Source organism: Aulonocara sp. 'chitande type north' Nkhata Bay, linkage group LG17 (assembly GCF_057382095.1).
Source record: "Aulonocara sp. 'chitande type north' Nkhata Bay isolate Kocher_YH1m ecotype deep benthic linkage group LG17, A_spYH_male_GT1.1, whole genome shotgun sequence".
Taxonomy (NCBI): domain Eukaryota; kingdom Metazoa; phylum Chordata; class Actinopteri; order Cichliformes; family Cichlidae; genus Aulonocara; species Aulonocara sp. 'chitande type north' Nkhata Bay.
The window spans coordinates 32,790,482-32,816,341 of record NC_141360.1 but is presented as its reverse complement, the minus strand read 5'-3'; the positions used below and the strand labels follow the sequence as shown (position 1 = coordinate 32,816,341).

Here is a 25,860-nt window from a genome sequence, read left to right as displayed (position 1 = left end):
TGGAGTTGATGAAAGTTCTTGCATTTTGTATGGCACAAGAAAACAGAATATGGATGTCATATTTATTTGTCATGAACAAACTGAGAATAGATCTCTTTGAATGACAAATATTTTTAAATACAAATTAACTTATTCGTATAGTCATAGCGTTGTTCGTCATGATTGTGCGCTGAGATGATTTCCGGGTCAGAGGCAGGACAAGGCACAAATGGAGAAATTAGTGGCTGGATAGCTGTCAAAAATTGCTTCTCATCCTGGCTGCTGTTTAAATCAGTTTGTCTGACGCTTCTGAAAAGACCAGGTTCTTTATCTGCTATTCTGAACTGGAGCCATTCAGGTGGTGATTCAGTTTGGGAGTCGCAGTTAAAAATATCATTGAAACCTCAAATCAAAATATCACACTGTCATCAACTGGCCGTTTCCCTGTGGTTAGAGATCGGCCTTTAACTGGAGTATATTTACGCAAGTCCACACATGGAATTCTTGCTTTCTGTAATGTATAAAAATGCACTTCACAAGTGGGTTATGCAACACCTATACGTGCAATAATGTGTATTTTTGAGCCCAAGTATGTCCAAAATAATCAAAAAATATGTAAACAGTAATAGGTTACAGCAAAAAGTACTGCATCAAAGAGCACGGCTGAACGTCTGAACTACCTCATCTGATTTTCACTTTCCAAACAACAGCTTGAGGAATAACCTTGACATATTCTAAGCGAAATATTCTCTCGAGAGAACAAGCACCCACTTTATCCTGACGAACAAATTGATATGTGGGAGTTTATGGAAAAGTCTCAGACAGCGTCAGTGTGCGACATAATGACTCAGCCTGTAGGCGGCCACTCCAACACGTCAGAAGTCCGCCAGTTTGTCTGAAGTGAAAGCAGACTGCCGGCCCATCCTCAAGTTTCACTACACGCTTGGACATTACACCCACAGACACACAGAGATGAGCTCTGTCTTTGGACTGAAAAAACTGAATTTCATGCACTGCATTTGAGAAACTTGGGATTCTTTCTCCATATGAGGAAGAAAGTAAGTATGTCCTTTAATTTTTTAATGTTTTTAACATATGTAATATGTGTAACTGTATACGCTTCCATACTGGCATTGATTTTTCTTAACTTTGCTCATTAAATAACAGGAATATTATTTTATATTAACATTTCCTGCATTCTTTGTTTTTTTGTCAGCTGCTTACTTGTTATGAAATGCCACTGTGCTTTTTATAAAGAAATGTAGCCTTGTGGTTTTCTTCAAGCTGACTGTTTTATTAGATAAGTGCTAAACTGATAAAGGGAATATTACAATCATATAACATTACAGGACTACATCAAAAAGTTCATGTTATGAAGCATGCTTCCTTTTTGAGCTGCATTTAAAAGCAGTTGAATGTTATTAAGAGATCTACAGTAAATGCTGCACGTACTGCTGCTGCAGCACTCTTCAAGAGGCAGTAACGTGACACGCTAAGAGGAGTAAAAAAAAATTGATTTTTTTTTTTTTTAATAAAAGGATAAAATGCATTTTGCATTAAATGTGACACTAACGAGTTTGCACATTCATTTATTAATTCATTGTTTATCGTTTGAAGCAGTGAGTTTTAAACTGGGAGTGTCACTTTACTTCACTGACAGTCTAAAATATATGTATCGTAAATTTACTGTAATATTGACAAAAATGAGAAAAAGGTTATACTAGGTAAAGCAGATCATTAAAATAGTTTATAGATCAAATTTAAAAATAATTGGATCCACAGATTTAGCTCCATTTCTAGTCTTAAAATGTTGCCCAGCCTTTTATTTATTGGCTTTTATGCCTGGCAAAGACATTGGAATCCTCACCTTTAAGTAAGGGGGGGAAATTGATTATCCTGTAATACAACCACACTACCCTCAAACAAAACACTGAGGTTGAACTGGTCAACTTTCATTTCAGGGATGTGGTAAATCAATGCTCAGTAACAACACCGCAGCAGATGTCGATTGCTGTACCTTATGTAATGTAAGGTATACATTTCCCCCTCAGATCTTGAAAGCACCTTGTCTCCTCCTGAGTCTGGTAACAAGTTTGAATCTTTGCTCTGGAAAATTTGGGTCACCAATAACTGATGATGTGAACAAGCTGCCAGTATTGGTGAGTTACTACAAGACTGATACATATCATATTTATAGTGCGTTGACACATGAACTTCTGTTTTGTGCTTCATGTTAAATTATCTCTAAGAGCTTCCATTCCTGATCATTTGTAGTAAAAACAAAAATCCTTCCCTGTCATTAATTCCTCTGTAGAAGCAGAATATCCCCTATGATTATGAGATTCCTGTTAGTTACATTCCCAAAGAAGTGGTATGTATAATGCAACGTGAGAGAATCAAATATAAAATTGGTTTGAATTGAATCAAAGCTGCTCATAGTTCTGTTTCTCCGTCTTCAGGCTGGCACCTGCTGGGTGGTGTTAAATATCTATCCACTGGAGCAAAGTCTTCGGAAGCTGGCCAGCACGTTTGGCACCATCTCCACCAACAAAGACAACGTACTCCTCTTCATTGCAATGCTCAAGAGTTTACGCTTCACCTTAGACCACGAGAGGCTGGTGGGTAATGAGACACTGTGGTCTATGCTGCTCATCTTCTCTGCAAACAGTACTTGAATTTGTGCCTTTGTAAAATTTAAAGTATCAGTGATCAGGTAGAAAGCCCTTTTGGCAGTGTGTTGGTGTGCGTGTAGCACGACATGTTGTAAAATCAAAGTTACCTGTGATATTGTGCAGACCGTTGGGTGCCTGCACTCGTATGTATATCTCCATCAGGTAACGCTTAGAAATGTTCAGGCCTACAGGGCATGTGGAAACACACTAACACTATGCTAGTTTTGCAAATACGCCCTGCAGCTTAATTTTATGCCAAATTAATGTAATAACCTAGACCGTGAGGGACTTGTTTTAAGGAACATTTAATTGAATAACTGAGGTATTTAAGGTTGGCTTGTTGTCTGATTTCCCACAGGAAATGGCGATGCAGAGCTTCCAGTGTCACTATCAGGAACATGGCTTACTGACTGGTCCTTACTTTGACTACATCAGAGACTTTTTACACACTGCTGCTCAAGGACCAACTGACTTCTCCTGTGAGCCACCACCATGCCTTAGTACTGAACAAACACCAGGTACAGTCCTCACTTGCATTTAAAGTTCAGATTTTTTTGTGAAAGCTTCCAAAATAAAGTAGATTATTGGAGGGGGAGGCATTCGTTTAGGATTAGGAATCCAGCTGTGTACAGTAATCAGATATGCAGCCTTAAGGCAGAAGCGTTTCTTTACAAAAAAAAAGAAAAGTAATTTGATGACCTCTCAAAAACAAAAGGTATTGAAATGACCAGTCCCTAGCTGTAACTAAGATTGATTTCCATCAGAGTATTCTGTCACACATTCAATAAGGGGATTGGTCTGCCCTCTATCATATTTCTAAGGTGTAAGTGTGATTGGTTACATTGTCAATAACGTCCTCCTTGCAGGGGTTCATGAAGGGAATCGTGGGGATGCTTGGTCGAGAAGATCTCCCCTGCTTTTGGTTCTCATCCCCTTCATCACTTGTGTTGCTCTCATAGTGTGGTTGGTAAGTGAATTTAGACTTGAGGCTTCCGTCTGCTGGTCTTTGTGGGTTAGGCTAAAAAAGCCTGGCTGTTAATGTGCCCTCATTATATTGAGCACTTCCAGGAAGGAAGTTGTAAGGTTAACAGCTCATCAAAAATTCATTAGTAATCTGAGACTCTGTTAACGTAATAAAACCCACTTTTCAGATTTACTTTCTGTCATATGAAACTGTATGACCAACACAGGCTTGGTGCTTTTCTTGTTTTCCTTGTTTTTTTGTTTTTTTTTTAGGTCAAGTCTGGAAAGCGTTTACCAGTATGCAACACTGAAAATAGCCAAATGGAACCTTCTGACACGATCCCAACTGTGTCTATCTCCATCCCACTTCAAACACTCACCCACGCTGCTGACGCTCAGCCAGAGCGGGAAGCGATTGCTGAACATGAAAGTGGATGAAGGACGTTTAATAAAGAAGGAAAAACTTGGACAGCAGCATACCAACTCACTCTCCAGTCAGCTGGATAAATGAGTGGTCTCCTCTGCTTTCACTCATCTGAGCGCAGGGTCCACAGCTACTCTGCAAGAGCAAACCCAAGCTGTTGTGGAGGCAGGTGTACTACAAAATTCCCCATCGGCACTTCTTTGGTAGCTGATTATCTTTCAAAATGGCTGGCAAAGCACAGATTTTCCTGCCTTGGGTTCCGCTGGCCTATTTTGTGACAACCAGATTCAGTTTGTTTTTCCTCACACTCTGGACTAATATCTTTAAGGGGTTTGTGCTTCACTTTGAAGCTGCAATCAAAAAAAAAAAGTATCGCTGGAGCTTAAAATCATGTAATCATCACACGTCATCCACTTGATGACTCTGTCTGGGTGGTTGCCAAGACCGCCCTTTCACTGCTTCGCAACAACCTGATTTCTACAAGCAGAAAAAGACGTACAGTCACATTAATGCTATCTTGAAAGGAAACAACTAAAATGCTGTTGCTGCGTTTTATCTCACGCAGCCTGTCCTGTACTTGTTGTTGACATTATTATGATCTGCGATCTGTCGCAAATTGCAAACCTGCTACTCACAAACAACACACTGAGCAGTTCAACAAGTGTCCCACTTTGTGTATCAAAGATCTGACCAGATGGCAGATAGCCATCGCCAGAGGCACTTTGAATCCAGTCATTGTATTTTCAAAGCCGTTGCCCAGTGATCTATAGCTGCTGCTCAGCCGCAGTGAGTGTGTTAGAGGTTTTAATGCCTTATTCACTGGGTCAATCATGTTCAGTCATGAGAACATGACTCCCCGAGTGTGAGCGCTCTTGTAGTGCATGTGTCACAGACGGAGCGAGAGACAGTGCAGACAGGACGAGGGAAAGTGAGGGAGATAGGGACTGATAGATGGATGGACGGATGAGCTCAGTGAGAAGCATAAGGAGGGCTTGTTCTCATCACAAAAGAACTGGCCGTAGGCTGGAGGAAATGCCAGTTACAAACACGACTGATGTGCACAGATCCCTATGAATCAACAGGCTAAGAATCCTTCTAGACCGCAGGCTAAGCACCCCACAGAGCCCGGTTAGTATTCAATAACAGTTGACTGTATTTGAATGATTAACTTCCAAAACACACCCATGAAATATGGATATATCTTTGGTAAAATGTCTTTCTGTCGTAGACTTTGTGTAAACAGTGTTGTCTTTATAGTGAACTGTTTGTAAAGGTTTCATATTTGTATTTTGTGAAAACATGTTATTTGTGTGTGAAGTATTTAAGTTATTTGGTTACGTGTTTCACTTACAAAAATGTTTCCAGCTGTTTTAGTGATGCAAATGATGAACACGCCCAATTATATCGTGAATGTACAGGAGCTAGACAAAATACTGTGAACGCAGAAAGGAAAGCGCGTTGTAACTCTCACCAAATTCAGAAATCCATCATTTTGCACTGCAGGGGTCTGATCACATTTACAAATTACTATATTTAGATACTGTCCCCATATTTGAAAACTGTTTGTCTTGGATTTCCTCTGTTTTTCCTGAGGTTTTTCACCTATACAGTTCATCTGACTGACATGGCTGCAGTTTGGGAGGAGCATTTTAACTGTTTTTTTTCCCCTCATATTGATAATTCACATGCAACATTGTTGATTGTTCAGTATCTTTTATACCCAGACGAAAGCAAATTTTACAAGATGTCAGTCACCACATTGGACCTACTATAAATCTGTTACAGTGTAATTATTTGCAGAGAGCCTTTCCACTCTCCTCTGCTTGTAGTTTCTTATTTTCTCCACATTTTGCTGTGCTCAGGAGGTTTCTGGGCTTCAGCCCTCCAGCAGTGGGTGTTTAACTCCCAGCCAATAAAAGTTTTCTGGCTTTGAGGGTGGGGAAACGTGGTGACAACATTACACGCCTCCGTCTCACTCCTCTGCTCTCTGTCTGTGTTGTGAATGTCTGTACATCTGTTCCTCCAGAGGCACATAGTTAAAGCAGAGTGGCCAACTGGCAATGCTGCACCTTGCTGTAAAGGTGTGGCTGTGTTTGTTGTCTATAGGGTGACCGCAGTGAAATAATCAGAAAATGTTGTTTCATCTCCCTCGTGTCATTCACCCCCCCCCCCCCCTTTTTTTTTTTTTTTTTTTGAGGAGGCAAAAGTGGGGAAAAGCTGGATGTAACATCTGTAATTAGCATAAAGTGTATACGATACTGTCGCCTTTTACTGTAGTTTTCATTGCAATAGAATTTTTTTTTTTTTAAGGAACTTTATTTTTGCTAATCCATATAAATGGCTACTAAGCAGATGTTCTGCCGGTATTGTGCATATATTCTGATTTGTCATCAAAGTGAACCAAGTTTGTTGCCTTCCTGAAATCTTTGTAATTGAAATGGTAGACTTCATGTTCAGGCATGTGAAGTTTATTTAACACTGGGCTTGATAAAAGGCCTCCATTCTTTTCTTTTCTTTTTTCTTCTTCGGGGAATATTTCGACATGCATGACCTCTGAACAAAGTATTGTATTCAGAGAGAATGGTGTTATTCCAAAGGGACAGAGGTTTATTTGGAGAATTTTTCCACATTCTGTTTTTCTTCACAAACAACACTACCACCCATAAAATGTCTCTGTGACTGTTGCAATAAAACTAATTCATGAAGTTATGTTCAACAAAACAGTGCATTTGGGCTAAATGTTGTTAGACTATAAATGATTACATTTTTCGACAAAGCACCTAAGATCTTGTAAGATTTGGTGTACACAAGATGAATTACTTGACGTTTACATGTCTTTAAGACACACCTAATAATATAGAATAATTAAGTTTTAATTGACCATTTAATTTTCTTACTTGCAGACCATGGCCAGCAGAAATCAGGTTATATTGAAAAGCTTTAGGTAAATATTCTATTCAGCCTTTTAATTTATAGGGCAAATAGTGTATATGCTAAATCACCACTTCCTTGGGTACGCCTTGATAGTGTTGGATTCAACCCCCTTTTGCCTTCAGAACTGCTTTAATTCATCATGGCAATAATTCATCAGGTGCTGGACACATTCCTTTCAGATTTTGCTTCATATTAACATAACAGCATCACACAGTTACTGCAGATTTGTTGACTGCACTACACCGCCACCACCAGCCTGAACTGTTAATAAAAGGCTGGATGGATTTGTTGTTTATGCCAAACTCTGACCCTATATCATCAGAGTACCAAAAATGGTCAACTTTATTATCCCCAAAGGGCATTTTGTGGTACACTAGCGGCAAACAAGCGCGCAATGAAAAATATCAGACACAAACAAGAAAAACAACAACAGGACTCCACAGTTTGTCACTTAAAACATTAATGGCAGCAACGACAAAGGAAAACTTGTTAGTCCTGCACCGTGGTAATTTGTGTCTGCAGCCAGATGGAAGCAGCTCAAACTTCGCTGCCGGAGGGTGTGATAATTTTGCAAGAATTGGTAGAGACTTGCTTAGAATATTTAAAATCTAAAATGTTGAAAATTAATGAAAATTAATTAATGTCACTGATGACTGTCATCAACATGACAGTCATCAGTGGCATTACCCAGGCATTTGTGACATTACCCAGGCATTTTGTACTCACCACTGGCCAATCTTGGGCCAATTTTGGTGAACCTGTGTGAACTATAGCCTGTTTCCTGTCCTTAGCTGACAGGATTGGTACCTGGTGTGGTCTGCTGCTGTTGCCCATCTGCTTCAAGGTTCAAATTGTGCAAAAGCAAAGATTGCTGCTGACTGGTTATTTTCTCTCATTTTCTGCACCATTTTCTATAAACCTTAGAGATGTTTGTGGGGAAATCCCAACAGATCAGCAGTTTCTGTACTCAGAACAACCTGTCTGGTAGCAAAAACCATGCAAAAGTTACTTATATTACGTTGCTTTGTTGACTCTCAATATAATGCTTGGTTTATATTGCCTGATTAGATATTTGGGTTAACAGGCAGTTGAACAGGTGCACCTACTAAAGGGGCAAGTGAGTGTATATGAGCAGCTAGTTGTTTTTTGTTTTTTTGGGGGGGGTTGTTTTGTTTCTCTTTTGTCCCAGTCAAAAACAAAAAGATTTCCAACTGAATATTTATACACAGCCTGTTCCTAATGCTGGTTTACACTGCACTGGATTCATTATATGAAGCTCGCCTCCTTGTCAATTGACTCACTATTGTAATAATTTAAAGAAACTTTTCATAGTTTTTCTTCCTCCTCCTGAACAATGAAGATTTTGGTGCTTTTATATTGTTTAGGAACATCCGCCGGATGTACCCGGACTTTTGTTTTGGAAAGCCGCTGCTAAGCGGTCGCCATTATTCTTCCTGGCTTGACGCTCAAGCTAAAGACGGTTTATTACTTTAAAAACGTTACATTTCGATTTAAACTGTTACAGTCTGTCTGGTGCTGTCGGTTGACCGTCTCTTGAAGTGGTGACGCATCCTGAGCACAGTATGGAAAAACGCTCTCATACTACAAGTAAGTTGCTAAGCTAACGCTTGTAAGCTATCTGTCGCTATCCGCCACCGAGACAGGCGGTGAGAAAAGAAGATGCAACGCCATCCATCTGTTGCAGTAAGCAGACACTTTCCTCTAAACCTATAGCCACCCTGAATGCAGTTACATCTCTCAGGATATTTTTGAGCGCTGTTTGACAAGTAGTTACATGGCTAACTAGCTCAGGAGGCTAAAGCTTTTAAATTAAAACATCCATCCTCCGGATGCACTCGTTTGTCTTTGTATATTATCGTTTACGCTAACTCCCACGAACAACGGTAAGATGAGCCCAACATCTACTTGAAGTTTGAATCCAGCTCTGCAGAAAATTGGCGCTCATTCTCTACACTATTGCACACGCACACGCAGGCGTGCACTTTTTCAGACCCTCTGCGGCTTCTCTGCAGCCTTCAAAAGCCTCCCGCTTGCGCTACAGCGCCCCCTACAGGCAGCAATGGCACAACCCCACAAATGGCACAACGTCTGAAGTTTTTCTATGACCAAAACTCGCCAATTTGCTATCACTGACACAGGGCGGATTTGTGCTAAGTTTGTGGGTGTGGATGCCGGAGATGACTTTTTTTTTTTTTAAATATTGGCCTCATAACAGCACAGTAAGAGCCACATTGTGCAACGTAATGTTTTCAAACTCGTTTTCAGGTGCCCTTCCCTTGGCCTCCCTTCGCCTTATGGCATCTCCTCTGCAGCTGACGTATTCGTACATCTGGCAGGTCGTACGGCAGAAAAACGTTAAGCAGTATGGGAAAGTGGAGGAGTTTGTGACCATGGTGGTACAGACTGTTCCTGACCTCATGAGTTTCAAACAGACTGCCCAGCTGATCTTGGGGCTGAGAGCAAGGGTGAGCTGTTTGTGTGTCTGCATCAAATGCTAGTTGATGATTATGAAGCTGAGAGTAATCCATAAATTGTATGAGTCTAGATTAGTGATTTTTTATTTATTTATTTTTTACAAGCCTCCTTTACACTACAATTGGTGGTGGTGGCGGGGGGCAGTTAATACAATCTGTATGGTGACTAATGTGCTCTTGTGCTGCAGATCATTTTGGATTTGCTTCGTAAAGACGGTCCACCGGATTCTAAGGCGATACAGACTCTTATAAATAAATTAAAGGTCTCCACATTATCAGGGGTAGGTGTGCAAAAAACTATTCTGCTTGAAAGTTTCATTTGCAATTTTTTTTTAAATGCGTGGATTAAATCTGAGTTTAAGTGTTTCCTCTGCTGCAGAAGGATGCAGAAGTGGAGAAATCGCAAACAAATTTCATGGTACTGGTCCAGAATCTGCTTAAAAACCCTACTGAGAGGAAGCGCTTCTTCAGGGTAAACATGCTAATGTGGTATTATACAGGCACTGGTTGTAACCCTTGTATTTCCTCTTTTGTTGTCAGTATAGTGTTTAGAGATATGCCATTTACTGTTTACAACATGGTTAAACATTTTTTTTTTCCCTCAATAGGAAGTGTTCCCTGTTCAGTATGGCACAAAGTTTGACACAGCACTGCAGACTCTGATTGCAGGCTTAGTGTGCAAGCTGGAGCAACTTCTTCCTATGCCCAATTTGTCCCAGGTATGCCTTTGTGATACATTTATGACATTTATCCCAGGGCTCTCACAGCAGGGTGGGCTACTTTTTAGAGATCCGACATGTCTTTTCTCAGGATCTAAATTCAGTTGCAAAACATGCTGTTGCAGACTTTCAGAGTGTTTATCCGGTTCCGTAATTGGCCACAACTAAAGCAGAATATAATTCTTATTCATCTTAACACTCATTAAAGTGTCCAGACACGCTAGGGTGTCTGCTGTACGTCTCTACGCCATGGATAATGGAGCACCTAATTATTTTTTATCATAAATGTAGGTCAGAGTTAGAAAATTAATTGTCTGTCTGTTTGACACTGATAACAGAAATTTTAAAGTCTCTATTTAAAGGTTTTTATTTGTCTAATGTGAAAATGTAGACAAATGTAGACTCAAATCCCTGGAAGGGCTGTGTCAAAAAGGGCATCCGGTATAAAAATCTGTGCCAAATCAAATATGTGCATTAGAGCAGGGCGATATGACCAAAAATATTTATCACGATATACATTTGAAAATTTGCGATAACGATATAATTGACACTAGACAAAATACTTTACAACTCCACAACTTTATTAGTGGAAAAAACCCCATCAATGTATTTTCACTTAAACAAGCAGCTGTTTTTTATGTGCATTAAAGTTATATAAAAATGTAACAGTGCAAATTCCTCGCTGACAGTTTAACCAAAAGGCATTTCCAGTGGAAATTGGCCGACATATCCTCAGCATAACCATGTATAACATCCACAAAACTTAAAAAGAGGTGATAAACACAAAATACGGTAATATTGTGTTGAAGCACAGTACGTATCACTCCGCGAGGCGCCTGCCTACGCTCCGACAATCCATCAAGCGGTGCGGGTTCGTAGCTTAGCAAAGTCGTACTAAAACATTTGACAGATTTTCGAGCGCCATGTACGACATAAAATCGTTTCAAGGTCAGTAAACACAACCAGAATTCATACATAAGGCACACGGGATTATAAGGGGCACTGTCGATTTTAAGAAAAAATCAAAGGATGTATTTTAAGTGTGTCGTATTTTCCAAAAAACACGGTAATAACGACGGCCCGCTAGCATGCGCTACCAAAAATAGTGCTTTGTTGTGTATCTGACGGACGAAAGCCAAACCAGTTCTACACCATTGAAGTTGCAGCATTTTTACAAACCAATTCTGGTTCATCCGTTTCATTTAACGATCCGCTTTCGCTTTTCACATTCTACGTCGCCGCCATTTGCGTATGCAAACCTAGGGTGCATGCGTGTTTTACCCATATTCTATCGCGATCATTTTCCTATCGTTGCCCAAAATTACACCGATATTATCGTGAACGGTATGATATAGCCTAGCCCTAATGTGCATCCATCCACTGTGCCGAGTCTTTTCTTATAAGGAAGCAACTGAAAGAAGCATTAATTAATTTTAATGCCTGAACTTCAGCTTGGTGCCATGATTTCAACGGAGCCCAGTGTTCTGGAGGCATGTGGAGGCTTTATCCCTGATCCAGTGGATCTGAAGACACTCCTTCTACACCAGCAGGCCAAAGGACTCCTTGGTGTTAAAGGTATACTTTAGGCTGTGTAAAGATTGAAAGTTTTTGTTTTTTTAATTTTTATTCCTTTTTTTATCAAAATATAACAACAGATATATGGGTGTCTAAGCTTGTTGGTATTATAACTCGTTCAGTTCAATTTAAAAAATGTGCACTTCTTTTTGTGCAGCCACTATCTCGTCTTCAGTGGGCGACTGTGTCCTCTCTTCACTTGCCTTCCGGCCCAAACCTGTTGATCCACCACCAGAATCTCCAAAAACAGTAGAGGTCACAGCTAAAGAAACAAACCAAACTTCTGTCAGTGACACCGAAGACGTGGCTGTAATTTCAGATGACCCTGACAGCCCAGCAGTCAACATTTACAGTCCTCCGCGCAGGGGGCGGTATGATTTTAAAACACTTTATAGCTCTGCATCAAAGGAAAGGAGTGTCACAACAGCAGCTCAAAAGGAGAATTTGGTGCAGAAAGAGAGTTCTGCACAAGAACAGCCTGCTCCAACTCCGCAGAGCAAAGAGAATAATGCACCCCAACCGCCACCATCAGAAGCAGAGAAACCAGCACCACAGCCACTGCCTTTGAAATCAATCCCTTTCAGGGTAGTTACGGTGCCGTGCAAAACTGCTCCCACTTTACCAAATGCAGATGGTGCGGGAACAAAAGATGGCCAGAAGCCCCAGACTCAGCGTGTCACTTTGCATCAGTGGGTGTCACAGATAGCCTCCAACTCTCTGTCACTCCCTGCCCTCCCACCTCTTCCTCCACCCAGGCTGAGTGCTGGAGATGACGCAAGGCCAAGCATAAGAAGAAAAAAGCAATTTAGGCCTCTGGGCGACAGGTTTACTTGCAGTGTGTGTGATAAGAGCTTCCCCTATCAGTCCAAGCTGATGGACCACGAACGAATTCATACAGGAGAGAAGCCTTTCCACTGCTCAGCATGCAACAAAAGTTTCCGAACACAGGCTTTCCTAAACAACCACCTCAAGACCCACAACGCATCTCGTCCTTACGCTTGTGGGCAGTGCGGGAAGTGTTTCACAAAACTCCAGAGCCTGACGAAGCACATTCTCGCCCACAGTGGGCAAAAGCCATTTTTTTGTAACATCTGCAACAAGGGTTTCACGCAGTCCACCTACTTCAAAAGACACATGGAGTGCCACACAAGCCAGATGACGTTTCCTTGCAAGCACTGCAATAAAGTTTTTCCTACGGCTTTCAAGCTGTCGAACCACGAGCGCTGGCACACCAGAGATCGCCCTCACATGTGTGAGCGCTGCGGGAAGAGATTCCTCGTCCCCAGCCTGCTGAAGAGACACATGGGCTACCACATTGGCGACCGCCAGTATCTCTGTTCCCAGTGTGGAAAGACCTTTGTCTATTTGTCTGACCTGAAGAGACACCAGCAGGACCATGTCCCCAAAGCAAAGATCCCATGTCCTGTCTGCCAAAAGAAATTCTCCAGCAAGTACTGCCTGAGGGTTCACCTGAGGATCCACACCAGAGAAAGACCCTACCGGTGCACTATATGTGAAAAGACCTTCACTCAGGTTGGCAATCTAAAGGTCCACATCAGGCTGCACACCAATGAGCGGCCCTTCAGCTGCGATGTGTGCGGGAAGACTTACAAGCTGGCATCCCACCTGAACGTCCACAAAAGGACACATACGTGCAAGAAGCCCTGGACGTGCGACACATGCGGGAAGGGATTCTCTGTCCCCGGACTTCTGAAGAAACACGAACAGCTGCACACAAGAGAAGCCAACCCTGATTTCTCCGGTAAGCGGAGGCACAGGGGTAAGCAAAAGAAGCTCTCCCTCAAGAGGAAGTTTGATGAGGAAGAGGAGGTCAGCGATGATTATTAACTGAAGAAACGCTGACATTTCAATAAAAGTGTTTTAATGTTGAGGCACTGAGTCATTAAAGTGATGTTAGGAATCATTGACTCTACAGACCAGAGTTATAGCGTGCTATAATCAGTGCCTGACTAGCTGGAGCATCTTAATGAAGAATCCACTGTTTATGTTCTTAAAATAAGGCAATGTGACAAATTAACTTTAGGTGATGAAGTTAGCCAAAATGTCACATTATCTGGAAATTAAGGTAGCCAAGAGCATTTCTGATTGTGAATTAAAATGTTGTTAATCATTTTATGTAGAAAAAAAAGTCATGTTCATTGATAAAAATGTTTTCCCAGCATCATGCTATTGAAGAGGCTATCTAAATATAGCAAACACTTAAGAGATGAGTATCATATAAACAAAAGTATTTCAGCGCATGTGACTGTAGATAAACTGCTGTGTAATAAAATGCTGTAGTGTTGCCACGAAACATTTTAACTTGTCCTATTCTTGTGGAAATTTTAGTAATTAAAACTACTTCCACCACATGCTTTTTTTTTTTTAAATGAAACATGAACTGTAAGCCTTTCAAATAGTTTTAGTGATATAATTCATGTATTTGTGATTTAAAACTGATAGTTGTTTTGTGTGTGTGTGTGTTCACGTAATATCAAGAAACAGACGACCTTTATTTCATCTGTGCACAACCATTTAACCTTATGCAAATATGTGATGAGGTTGTTCTGTGAATTCCATTTTTGTTTATGTAACCCCCAAAGAAATATACTTACTCTCAGTATTTTTTGTGATGTTTTTCAGTAAAATAAATATTTGTGGCAAACATCTCTCACTGGTGTATTTTGTTAAATTTTAATTCACGACAACAATATGCCCACCGTACTGTCTTCTGAATGTCCTGAATTTAGATAGCTTTAGTATGTAAACAACATGCTTTAAAAAAACCAAAATAACTATAATAAAGAAAAATGCCTCTATTAGTGTATCTGAATATACAGGCAGAAGATTTATTATAGTTCTTACTAGTAGTGTTGAACTACTATACTAAGTGTATATTTTTTTAATTAGTTTCAGTATTGTTTTATATTCTTAGTGTAATATACTATATATAGTTCAGACTGTGTCTGAAGTCTTTTTTTGCTTTTTTTTTTATTATTATATTACCAAGTATGTTTGCATATGTTTCAATAAATTGCTGCAACTGTTTCCCATTCATGTTAAAATGTTTTAAACCTAGTTTTATGTGACTGTATAGTAAGCCTCCTATTAAAGACAGTGGTCCAGGAACAGCTAGCTCGCTTTCTTGTAACCATTTGTACGACAGCACGGTAAAACCGCTTACAGGTCCTCCTATTTTATTTATTTATATATATCGCCGGAACCATAACTAAAGAAACCGTCGGATTTTAAGTGTGCCACTTCCAACCGAAAAATGATGCCGCTTGCTCTTTTTTAACTTCATGGAAACGCCCTGTCGCGGTGCCGTCCAGTGTTGCCAATTCCTCAGTAAGGGAAATCCCTATTGGCTGTCCTAAAAGTCGCTAGAAGTCGCTAAATGACGTCATCGCCATCTAATTAGCATAATTGGTCATGCTAATATAATTGGTCATGCTAATATATTGTAACCTACCCTGTTGGAGAGAGAAATAATATCGTGGAAGAGACATAAAGTCAGTAAAAAAACGTCTTAAATGCATTTATGATTTATTTAGAACTACAAATTAAATTTATTTTAGCAATTATTGTTTTTTTTTAATGTAACAATTCCAACCCTGCTCCTTTTCCGGGCTTGGACCGGCAAAAGTGACCCGAAATAGGCACTCTGGTGGCGTTACCTTGTGTGTGTGTGTGTGTGTGTTTATAAGTAGTTATAAACCTTGTGGTCCACAAAACAACATAACAGTAAAAGAAGAACTGACTGCATTACAGTCAGTGCGGGAGCAGCGGCTTCGCTCATGCGCGATTCATTTGCAGTTTGGACGCATAGGTGTGAACATCTCCTGCCCTGATAGCCGCTGGGGGAGGACTATCCTTGGCCTGTGAGCTTTGGCACGGGCGAGGTGCCCACCGCAGCAGCACCCGCTGCTTATTGAGAGTAAGAGCGATATGCGCTTTCACGCCAAAAAGTCGTCATAAATAAGTCTCCAATAACACCAGAAAAAGTCGCCAGATTTGTCGCTAGTCGCTTTTTAGAAAAAAGGTCGCTAAATATAGCGACAAAGTCGCTAAGTTGGCAACACTGGTCTCAGTTCAGTCCATAACTACGGGGCGGTTTCCGTCACCAATGTGGCACCTAACCGCGCATTTCCACTGGCCCAGGATGGCACGCCTCTGGTCCGCTATGAGCCAAACCGTAATCAACCACTATCTCCGCCCTCAGCCGAGCCGTATCTAGGCAACGCTCCACTTCACTGGCTCCAATGAGGTGACGTCATTTAGGCGACAGGAGGAAGGAGCGCCATGTTGAAAAAAAAAAAGTGAAAACATTCCAGCTTCTCTTAGTTGCTCTGGATTTCTGAACTGCAAGAAAGGAGAGATCATGGAGCCGCTGGTGCACTGGTCTCATGAAGAGACCCAAGCGCTTATCGGTGTGTGGTCAGAGGAGAAAATCCAGCGTGACCTGGAGGAATCCTTCAGAAACGAGACCGTTTACAGGGAGATGTCAGGCAGGTTGGCTGCTCTGGGAATAAGCCGCTCTGCTAAACAGTGCAGAGCCAAGATAAAGAAACTTAAACAGGAATACAGAAACACGAGGAGACACGGTGAAAGGAGTGAGGCAGTCACAAAGACCTTCAGGTGGTATGATGCTATGGACACTATCATGGGTGACAAGAGTGCCCGGACACAGAGCAGAGAGCGGCCGTCTTCTGTGGTACTGGAAGTCATGGTTCCTGATGTGGAAGCAAGTAAGTTGGAGAGAAATAAATTAAATACAGATGCAAAGTACAGCAAATACTAACAGCAGTTAGATTTTATATGGATTCTTGCTTCTCTTCTCTATTTTACTGTCTGTTTAGTTTGTTTTTGTATGTTATATTGTATTTTAGTATACTGAGCTGTTGAACTTGATGCAAGCTGTTTTGTTATAGTTTCTGTTTAATGTTTTTGCTGCTCATTACTGTGCAAAAGGCTTGAGTCACTCCTCACCTCTTAATTTTTTTTAAAAAGTGGTCTTTAGCAACAGTTTTCCAGGTTTTCTGAACTTTTTCTCTGGGCACTGGCTGCTTTTTCACTTATTTTGAATCCAGACCTGACCATATTCAGAGGAAAAGTTTTTTTCTTCATTTAATTTCCAAAAGAAGGCTTGCGTAAGAGAGTAAAAGGTGTGTTGAGGAATAAAGATGGTCATATCAAATATTGACTTTCAAGCACCTTAGAACTGTACAAACTCTGTTATGCCTTATATGGGGTGCCTGTAGCTCATGAGGTAGAGCTACTACTCTTTCTAATGATCAATCCTCAGTCTGCATGCCAAATGTCTTTGGAGTAACCCCAAGTTGCTCTCCGATGCATCCATCGGACTATGAATGTGCGTGAATTTGAGAGAGAAGGCACTTACATAGAAAAACAAAGAAACTGAGGGTGGCTCAAGACTTTTGGACAGTACTGAATAACACATTAACTTCCCAGTTTTGCCAATTTTAATTAGTTATTTGTCTCTTTAAGGTCCACCCGCTGTAACAGACACTCCAGAAAGCTGTACGACATCCACCCATTCACTGCAACTCACTCTGCCCAGACCAAAAGCTTGTCCTGCAGGGATTCCACAAGTATCTTCTTTCTATTCTGTTCAGCTTCATGAATTTGATGGTCCTTCTACAAGCAATCCAGTCACCTCCACTGCTGTACAAACGTCAATCAAAGGCAAGTAGTTATCAAGCCAAACATATTTACAAGTAAGGCTGCTTTACGGCTTGAATAAATAATTTTCTGTTACTTTCACAGACACCCCCTTGTGTTGTTGGTCGAGTAAAGAGGTCCAAGCATTGCTGACGCTTTGGGCAAACCCCGAGGTTCAACGGGAGCTTCTCCTCAACGTGAGAAATAATAAAGTTTACACTTGTCTCAGTTCCAAACTGGCCTTGCTCGGTTTTAACAAAGCACCAAAGAAATGCAGGGAGAAGATCAAAAAGCTAAAGCAGGAGTACAAGAGGATCAAGAACGGCCAATACAGGGGTGGAAGCAGCAGTGTGTGGTTTGCCATTATGGATGAAGTCCTCAGTTCCCAGGCTCTCACAGCAAAGCGTTCACAGACAGTGCAGAATTCCTCTACAGTGCACTCCCTAGCTGTACAGGCCGTTGCCCTGGATGTGGATACAGATGGTAAGTTGGAAATAAACTACTATGAAATAACTCCTACCATTAAGAGTAGTTATTGACCTAACTGTGTCCTCATAACTGTGGTTTTGACAAGTTATCTCTCAAATTGATTACTTTTAATTCTATAATAAATAATATTTTTGTGTTTCTTAGGTAAACATAAGTCATAATTCATGCACTTTTTTTTATTCTTAAATTTCTGTGCATTTTCAGATGAAACGCTGTGGTTGCCTGATGAAGTCCAAGTGCTGGTGACACTTTGGGCACAACCAAACATTCAGAAACAGCTTCTCACCGCAGCGAGCGATCAGGTTTTCACGTACCTCAGCAGTGAGCTATCACTGGTGGGGTTTAACAAGACACCACGTCAGTGCAGCGTCAAAGTGAATGAGCTTAAAGAGGAGTACAAAAAAGTTAAGCACATGGAGCTATATGGAGTTGTTAAAGGCGACTGGTTTGCTATTTTGGATAGTGTTTTTGACGCTGATGGAGCAACTTTGAAAGAGGTGAATTTATGCGTTGTGCAGAAAAAGCCTAAATCAACAGAACATGAGCACGTGGATGGTAAGTTGTTTAAAACGTAATAATAAATAGTTTTGAGCAGAAAAAAATTTGCTGATCTGTTGCTATATTCTTTTTTTGATTCCAGCAGATAAATTGTGGGCTGTTTGGACACCAGACGAAGTCAGAGTTCTGCTCAGTCGATGGGCAGAGGAAAGCATCCAGGAGCAGCTTCGATCAAATCCGAGAAACGAGAGAGCCTTTGCTCAGCTGAGCTCCGAGCTCGCCACTCAGGGTTTTGATAAGACCACGAGTCAATGCAGGTCGAAAATAGCACTCCTGACACAAAAGTACAGAAGGATCAAGGCACAGGAAGACCCGGAAAAGCAAAAAAGCAGATGGTTTGCCATCATGGATAAAGTCCTCAGTCGCAGCAAGACAGAGACTGAAACTAAACCAGTCAGAGATTCACAGCGTGCATCTCTGCAGACATCACAGCAGAGCCTACCTGACACAGCGGAGGGTAAAATGAGCTCCTGTTTATTCACTTTACAGTGGCAGCTGCAGTAAACATGATGGGATGTGGGTCTCTGTGTGGAAGGGATTATCGCAGCCAAGATGACTAAATTTGCTGTAGCTTTCAGTAAAGTGAGTTACAGTACGATCAAATATTTGTATTATTTTTACAATTAATTGTTTACGGATTAAATGACCTTCCACAACTGAAGACACCTCTTAAGCAAGATCAGCTCCACCTAAACTATGCAGGATCCATGAATAGAAACTCAACGCTGCATTCCTGCAAAGCATTCACCCTGTGAATTCCAAACAACCTTGTTGTAACACGGTAATAATTAAAAACAAGCCAGGGAGCAAATCTCAAAGCCCCCCCCCTGCTTTCATACACATCAACTAACCTTTTCTCAATCCACTAACTCCGCTTTCACTTCCTGCAATTTAAAACATGCTCTTTTTAGACTTTACAGACACAAAATAATAGCTTGATAATTAAATATGCCAATTTCGTTTGTTTGTTAATTTAGATTTTTCAGTCTTTCTTATTCTCTCTGCAGGTTGCCGTTTGTCCGTCTCCTCGTTGTGCCTCCTCGTTCCAACTCTGCGACTGATGTGCGCCTTTGCCTGGCAGGTGGTTCAGTGTTGTAATGTGGCGCAGTACAGAAAGGTGGAGGAGCTGGTGAAGTTAGTGACGGAGGTGGCTCCAGAGCTGCTGACAACCAGAGAGAGAGTGCAACTCCTACTCAGACTGAGAGCCAGGGTGAGAGGCCCACATTAGAGTATATTTTATGAATATTCAACAACAAACTAAGGGGAAAAATACTTAATTAGTGTAGATCAAGGGCAGCACGGTGGCACGGTGGTTAGCACTGTTGCCGCACAGCAAGAAGGTCCTGAGTTCAATTCCACCATCAGGCCGGGGTCTTTCTGTGTGGAGTTTGCATGTTCTCCCCGTGTTTGCGTGGGTTCTCTCCGGGTACTCCGGCTTCCTCCCACCGTCCAAAGACGTGCAGCTTGTGGGGATAGGTTAATTGGATAATCCAAATTGTCACTAGGTGTGAATGTGCGAGTGAGTGTGAATGGTTGTCTGTCCCTATGTGTTAGCCCTGCAACAGACTGGCGACCTGTCCAGGGTGTACCCCGCCTTTCGCCCTATGACAGCTGGGATAGGCTCCAGCACCCCCCGCGACCCTGAAAAGGATAAGCGGAAGCGAATGGATGGATGGATGGATAGTGTAGATCATTAATTAGCATTTGAAAATGTCTCTTTCAGCTTGTGCTGGAGTTGTGTCTCAACGAGAACACGACTGACCTGCTGAATATCCAGCCCCACCTGAATGTCATCCGAGACCTCACCTTAAGCTGTGAACAGGAGGTAGGTTTCTCGGGTACAGTTTCACTCTGTATACATTTTATGTTCTTTCAGACTTTTAAAAACGTCTTTACCAAAGAATTTAGCACAAATGATGAAATTAGGTTGGCTTCCAGCTCTTTTCTGAAAGCCTTGAGCTTTTAGTAACTTTGAGCAACATGTTTTTTAAATCAGAAACAATCGTGTTTCTCAACTGACCTTAGTGAAATATGAAAATAAGCAAACAACAAAGAAGTAGTCGCATTAGTTATTTCGATTTCCCATTTTGCAAGCACAGTGGTCATTAAATGGATGCCCCGTTGTTATCAAATGGTAAATTAACATGTGTATAACATGCATTCATTCAGTCTTTGCACCCCTATTTTGCACCTTTGCTCTTTGCCTGCTCAAATTAAGTAACATTCCTTCCTTAACCCCCTTGAACATTTAAAAAGTAGGGCTAGTCTATACTTCGCCTGAGACACTGAACACGCCTTTCCGATTTAAGATCAGCGTTGGTCCCATGTTTGTTCAGTTATGCTGAGCTTCTTTGATTTTTTTCCCTGCTTTTTTCATAGCATATTTATTACTGATGTTTCACTGAGCTTTTGAGCTTTGAATAAACTCTTTTGATGTTTGTTTGTTTTTTAAAATCCTAGTTTACTTTCACATATTCAAATTGAAAACTCTGTTTATTTAATATTTCTGTACAAATTAAAAGTAGCCTCCAAATGTTTAATCCTGAGACTGTGGGCTGTGTCCTTCAGCTATAATACACATTGACCAGATCTCAGCACATTTCTCACACTCCATTATCAATTATCAAATGATTACAATTTTTTATGTTTAAAGAACCCAGCATATACATGTTAAACATGTTTGTCTTTGACACCATTTGACAGGATGCCACCGAGTTGGAAAATTCAAAGTCCAACTTTGTGGAGGTTGTTCATGCCATACTGGAGGACCCAGAGGAGAGACAGAGGTTTTATAAGGTGAGACGCACAGTAACACAGTTATCATAATTGAAAAATATGTAATGAGTGAACTTTATTTGAGAAGAAAGAGCTCAACTATTTTTTCCATTTCAGTTTTTGCAACAAGTTCATGTTTCAGTTTGTTAGTTCAATTCTTTCCACTTTACCATCTCAGACTTTCATGAAAAACATCCAGGACAAAGATACACGTCTTAATAGGAATTACACAAAGATTTCCAGTCCTTGCTATCATTATGGAAGAATGATGTTTTTTTTAACTAGAAAACTAGATTATCTTGATTAACTGGATTATCCAGACATTTTGCAAAATTCCTGTGAAGAAGGGTTTATCCACTGGACAAATCTGAGTTGGAGAGTTGTTTCAAATTTGGTAAAGTGAGATGAAATGACCTTTTTCCCATTTGTTCTAGGAGGTCTTCTCCATATACTATGGCAAACAGTATGATGTCACATTGCAAGCTTTGGTGTGGAAATTCATCTCCAGGCTGGATAATCTCTTACCAATCCCTGATATTAGACAGGTAAGGTTTAAATGTGTGGTCTTTCATATCAATACACACACACTGTAGTGCTCCATGACCTTAAGCAAACTACTGAATACAAATTGATCAGCGATGTGTCAGCATGCTTTATTCTGTTGATTGTGCACCGCATTCTCTCTTTTTTTTTTTTTATTAATTAATTAATTAATTTTTTTATTTTATTTTCACTTACTGAATACGGGACAGCACCGCATTCTCATGAAGTGTTTTGCAAACCTTTCACAGACTGCACAGTGGCTCAGCTCCGCTCCCTCTGTCACAGAAGAATGTGCACGGCTTATTCTGGAACCTGATCAGCTGAAGGCGCTACTGAACTTCCATCAGCAACAGTCAGGAAACGGAAGCAAATGTGAATAGGTTACTACCCTGGTTAAAATATGATCAGCTGACTGGGCTTGCTAAACTGTTGATAAGTAAATAAGCTTCAAAATTAACTCAAGTTTAAAATTTTCAGCCTGGAAATAAAACTATTCAGAAGTTAAATCTATTGGAATACAACAAAACTTGTATTAGGAAGGCTGCACATCAGTATTTAATGTGAGTTTTTCTGTCTCTCATAGGCTGTTCTCAGGCTGACGAGAATATGTTTTTGCCAAAGCTGTTGTTTAATCCCAAAGGAAACTTCCAGCATGTTTCAGCACAACTGGATGAGCTTTCAAGCAGCAAAGATGAAAGACAGTCTGATTACAGCGAGGCTGAAGAGCCAGCTGATTGCAAAGCACCTGTGAAGGGCTGTGAGAAAGAAATTAAAGGCCTAAAGTTAAAACATGAACAAAGCGATGGCATGGCATCTTCATACTGCTCAGGTATGCAAGCACTGACGCCTTTGAGAATAACTGTTTTCCATTGAATTTCCACATTCTTATGAGTCCTCATTATCTTCCCATTTTCAGATTTAAATTGTGCACCTTTGCAGCTGCAGACCTGCTCTCTGTGTCCCTACTCTGACAGCCATGTGTCAGGACTTCTCAGGCACATCAGAGAAGAGCATCTGATCCAGGAATCTAATCCCATCACAGATCCTGGGAAAGACTGCGTCTTTCAGAGAGTCAAAGATCAAACGTTCACTCCTAAGATGAGGAGGATAACGGACACTTGTGAGTATTGCGGGAAGGTCTTTAAGGATGTATCAGCCCTAACCAGCCACATTAAAACACACACTCTTCCATTCCACTGTGACAAGTGTGACAAGAAGTACTCCTCCAAGTGGTCGCTGACAGTGCACCGTCGGATTCACACAGGCGAGACTCCATATCTGTGTTCGTACTGCGGTCAAGGCTTTAGGTCTTCAAATATCCTTGCTCTGCACGTCCGTATACACACAGGAGACCGCCGATACAAATGTCCCATATGCGGAAAAACATCAATCCAGCATCTGTCGAGACACATGCGCATGCACCGAGGGGAAAAGAACTATCTGTGTACCGAGTGCGGGAAGGCTTTTCTGTCCTCTGGGGAGCTGAGGCTTCACATGAGGTTTCACACAGGCGAGCGGCCGTACACGTGCAAACACTGCGGGAAAGGCTTCATCGCAAAGTGCCTGCTGACTGTTCACACCCGCCAGCACACGGGGGAGAGTCCTTATAGGTGCTCGCTGTGTCCGAAGTCCTTCCGCACTTTGAGAGCACAGAAAAGACACCTGGTGATACACTCAAGCAAAAAGTCTTTCCAGTGTTTGAAGTGTGGTAAAATATTCCGGCAAGAGGAAACTTTCAAAACACATGCTGAGACTCACAAATGATTTAAAGGGGACCTATTATGCTACCACTTATTTTCTGTCCAAATTTTCAAGTTGTGAGGTCAGCGTTCAAACAGACAAAGAAGCCAAAACCTCAGGCTTTAGACTGCTATAAATGCTTGGCTTGCACCAATGGGTTTTTTTTTCCTCTCTTGGATCTTTATGATGTCATTTAGAGCAAACCCACAAGGGGCAAACAGTCAGAGGAGCCAACAGAGAGCTAACAGTGACTAAACTAAGAGGCTGCACAGAGATATATAATGTATATTTTCAACTACAAGTCATTCAAAGCTGCTCTAACAGTATCTATGATAAAAAATATGGAGCTTAAAATGAGCATAATAGGTCTCCTTTAAAAAAATGGCAGTGTAAAATATTTTAGTTTCAGCAGTTGAGTTTAAAAGTTCTCATTCACTTATATAACTCCACTATTGCTTAAAGAACCAGCTTAATTGTTGGAAACAATGTAACTCTGTGTTTCTTTCGGCTACTTCTGTAATACAGAGGGCACATTTTGTGTCTCCTCCTGGTCTCAAACTGGGGAGCTGTTGGGTTTTAGGCAAATGTTTTTGAAAACTATGTAAAGCTAATATTCCATAAACAGTCCAGTTAGCACACAGGTAACTTTAAAAGTTTGTGTGAGCTACAAACTGAAGTTATTTGTTAATGAAAAGTAGCTGTTGCTACTTTGAGTAAAAATCAAATAACAAAAGTTTAAATCTCAATTTTATTTGGGTTCATAAGTGTATAGTTATCAGAAGGTAAGTTCAGCCAAATTATAAGAACAAAATCTCTAAATAGTCAACTATCTAATATCTAAATCAAGATTCTCCACAGATGTTCTTGATCTCTGGTTCAACGTCTGATCCGCTGCTTCTCTTTGTCTCATCAACACGTTTTCAAAGGAAAACAAGACACAAAGAAATTCACAATGCACAACCAAATGTCGTTCTGAAACATTAATCTGTATAATAAAAACATTAATAAATTTTAGCAGTTTGAAAAATGTGAAACATATGTGACTCTTAGGTCTCCAAATGATTTATTTCAGAGGCCTGTTTTCCACTTGTGCTTATTTCCTGCCATGAAAATTGCATCACAACAATTTTCCCTTTCTTTAGTGCTTTTAAGAGGATCAGTGAGACACTGAGACACCAGGACTGGTGCTGTGTAGTTTATGTTGTAGTCGGTATGAGGATTCGTTTTCAGAAAGCTCTTCTCATACAGCCACTCAGTGAGCTGTGATATTAGTAAAATAGTTCCAGTGTTGATGAGCATAATGGCAGTGCGAAAAGAAAACAGGTGATATTGGTGGCTGTCCTCCTGGATGTTGTCCCATGGCAGAGGCAGGACGTAAGGTAGGCCTATCAGAGGTTCCCCACCCAGAGTTCTTAGCAATACACCCAACACAAAGCCACAACAGGCCCAGTACCGGGTCACCCAGCAGGGTAAGAAGAATATACATATCACCTGGGGGGGGGGGACTCATTGAATACAAAACGTCTGCATTGACGATCCAGAACAGATGAACGGAACTTGTCATAGCAAGGCCTGCTCCCATCAGTCCACACAGGATGACTGAAACCTTAACCACCACAACAATCCAGTTTTTTGATGCCTAAAATTTAGATTTATGGATGTTTATGGGTGACATTGGGAATAGATATAGAAGCTGTAGCAGCAATGCATATGAAGACTCTTGATTTGACACAACAGAGCTGCAACATTTTTCAATTTGCCCATTATGAAAAATTACCAAACCCCCAAACCATACCACAAATACTGGTCATGTTAAAAACTGATACCCACCTGTTTGTAAATCACATTCTTGAAGATATTACAGCCTCAAATGTGGTGAAGCATCCACACAAGACAGATTCGTCTCATCTTTAGCCAGTGGAATATACAGTCGCAGCCATAAACTCCAAAAAGGATTTTATTAGGAGTTGAAAGAAATGATGTTTTCATGAAAAATATTGGAAGGAACTGTTTTGCTTACAGATTTATAAGACTGTTTATTTTTATTTACCTGTGTGGTCTTTAGAAAATGTTGAGCAGGGTGTGAAATTGACACCTGACAGCACCTGGCACCTCCTACGCATTCTGCTTATTTCCAGAAACTGGGCTACACGACCATTACATAAAGACAGACACACAAATACATGTCATACTTAACATAACCATGGTAAGTGTAGTTTGTATGATCAATGTTGTTTACGCAAGAACTCAAACCAAAAAGCAACCATATATTTAATATTTCTTGATATAATTTCAAGTAGATGGGCGTTAAA

General features: G+C 40.8%; 3 protein-coding genes across 6 annotated transcripts; all 3 read left to right on the top strand.

Annotated features, from left to right (window-relative positions):
- The first annotated feature begins 498 nt into the window (after window positions 1-498).
- LOC147310408 (uncharacterized) lies at window positions 499-6,828 on the top strand. Its single transcript, XM_086269535.1, has 7 exons — window positions 499-1,037; window positions 2,031-2,138; window positions 2,294-2,350; window positions 2,439-2,597; window positions 3,010-3,169; window positions 3,518-3,618; window positions 3,888-6,828. Exons 1-7 carry the CDS (start codon window positions 1,026-1,028, stop codon window positions 4,050-4,052), a joined length of 762 nt encoding a protein of 253 aa, XP_086125661.1. The 5' UTR covers window positions 499-1,025; the 3' UTR covers window positions 4,053-6,828.
- Window positions 6,829-8,150: 1,322 nt separating this feature from the next.
- On the top strand, window positions 8,151-13,652 carry LOC147310407 (uncharacterized). 3 transcript variants are annotated; one of them, XM_086269491.1, is made up of 7 exons: window positions 8,151-8,580; window positions 9,259-9,458; window positions 9,656-9,748; window positions 9,850-9,939; window positions 10,076-10,186; window positions 11,638-11,761; window positions 11,919-13,652. In XM_086269491.1, exons 1-7 carry the CDS (start codon window positions 8,556-8,558, stop codon window positions 13,607-13,609), a joined length of 2,334 nt encoding a protein of 777 aa, XP_086125617.1. In that variant the 5' UTR covers window positions 8,151-8,555; the 3' UTR covers window positions 13,610-13,652. The 3 variants fall into 3 exon arrangements, with proteins under 3 accessions (XP_086125617.1, XP_086125616.1, XP_086125618.1); XM_086269490.1 differs by having other exon boundaries at window positions 8,152-8,580; window positions 9,847-9,939; XM_086269492.1 differs by having other exon boundaries at window positions 8,152-8,676; window positions 9,847-9,939.
- A 2,183-nt stretch (window positions 13,653-15,835) lies between these two features.
- Window positions 15,836-24,887, top strand: LOC147310406 (uncharacterized). Of its 2 annotated transcripts, none has more exons than XM_086269845.1 (12): window positions 15,836-16,509; window positions 17,270-17,467; window positions 17,549-17,926; window positions 18,137-18,487; window positions 18,576-18,947; window positions 19,498-19,700; window positions 20,214-20,315; window positions 21,194-21,286; window positions 21,700-21,810; window positions 22,057-22,180; window positions 22,392-22,637; window positions 22,725-24,887. In XM_086269845.1, exons 1-12 carry the CDS (start codon window positions 16,143-16,145, stop codon window positions 23,570-23,572), a joined length of 3,393 nt encoding a protein of 1,130 aa, XP_086125971.1. In that variant the 5' UTR covers window positions 15,836-16,142; the 3' UTR covers window positions 23,573-24,887. The 2 variants fall into 2 exon arrangements, with proteins under 2 accessions (XP_086125971.1, XP_086125970.1); XM_086269844.1 differs by having other exon boundaries at window positions 18,573-18,947; window positions 22,725-24,886.
- The last annotated feature ends 973 nt before the right edge of the window (window positions 24,888-25,860 follow it).

Bases quoted from the DNA above. Each gene is read 5' to 3' on its own strand.
- LOC147310407 (XM_086269490.1), top strand. From the start codon at position 8,556: ATGGAAAAACGCTCTCATACTACAA. The intron at 8,581-9,258 runs GTAAGTTGCTAA...ACTCGTTTTCAG, and splicing joins AAAACGCTCTCATACTACAA to GTGCCCTTCCCTTGGCCTCC. The intron at 9,459-9,655 runs GTGAGCTGTTTG...CTTGTGCTGCAG, and splicing joins TCTTGGGGCTGAGAGCAAGG to ATCATTTTGGATTTGCTTCG.
- LOC147310408 (XM_086269535.1), top strand. The intron at 2,139-2,293 runs GTGAGTTACTAC...ATTCCTCTGTAG, and splicing joins TGAACAAGCTGCCAGTATTG to AAGCAGAATATCCCCTATGA. The intron at 3,170-3,517 runs GTACAGTCCTCA...TCCTCCTTGCAG, and splicing joins TAGTACTGAACAAACACCAG to GGGTTCATGAAGGGAATCGT.
- LOC147310406 (XM_086269844.1), top strand. From the start codon at position 16,143: ATGGAGCCGCTGGTGCACTGGTCTCATGAAGAGACCCAAGCGCTTATC. The intron at 17,927-18,136 runs GTAAGTTGGAAA...GTGCATTTTCAG, and splicing joins CCTGGATGTGGATACAGATG to ATGAAACGCTGTGGTTGCCT. The intron at 19,701-20,213 runs GTGAGAGGCCCA...TGTCTCTTTCAG, and splicing joins TACTCAGACTGAGAGCCAGG to CTTGTGCTGGAGTTGTGTCT.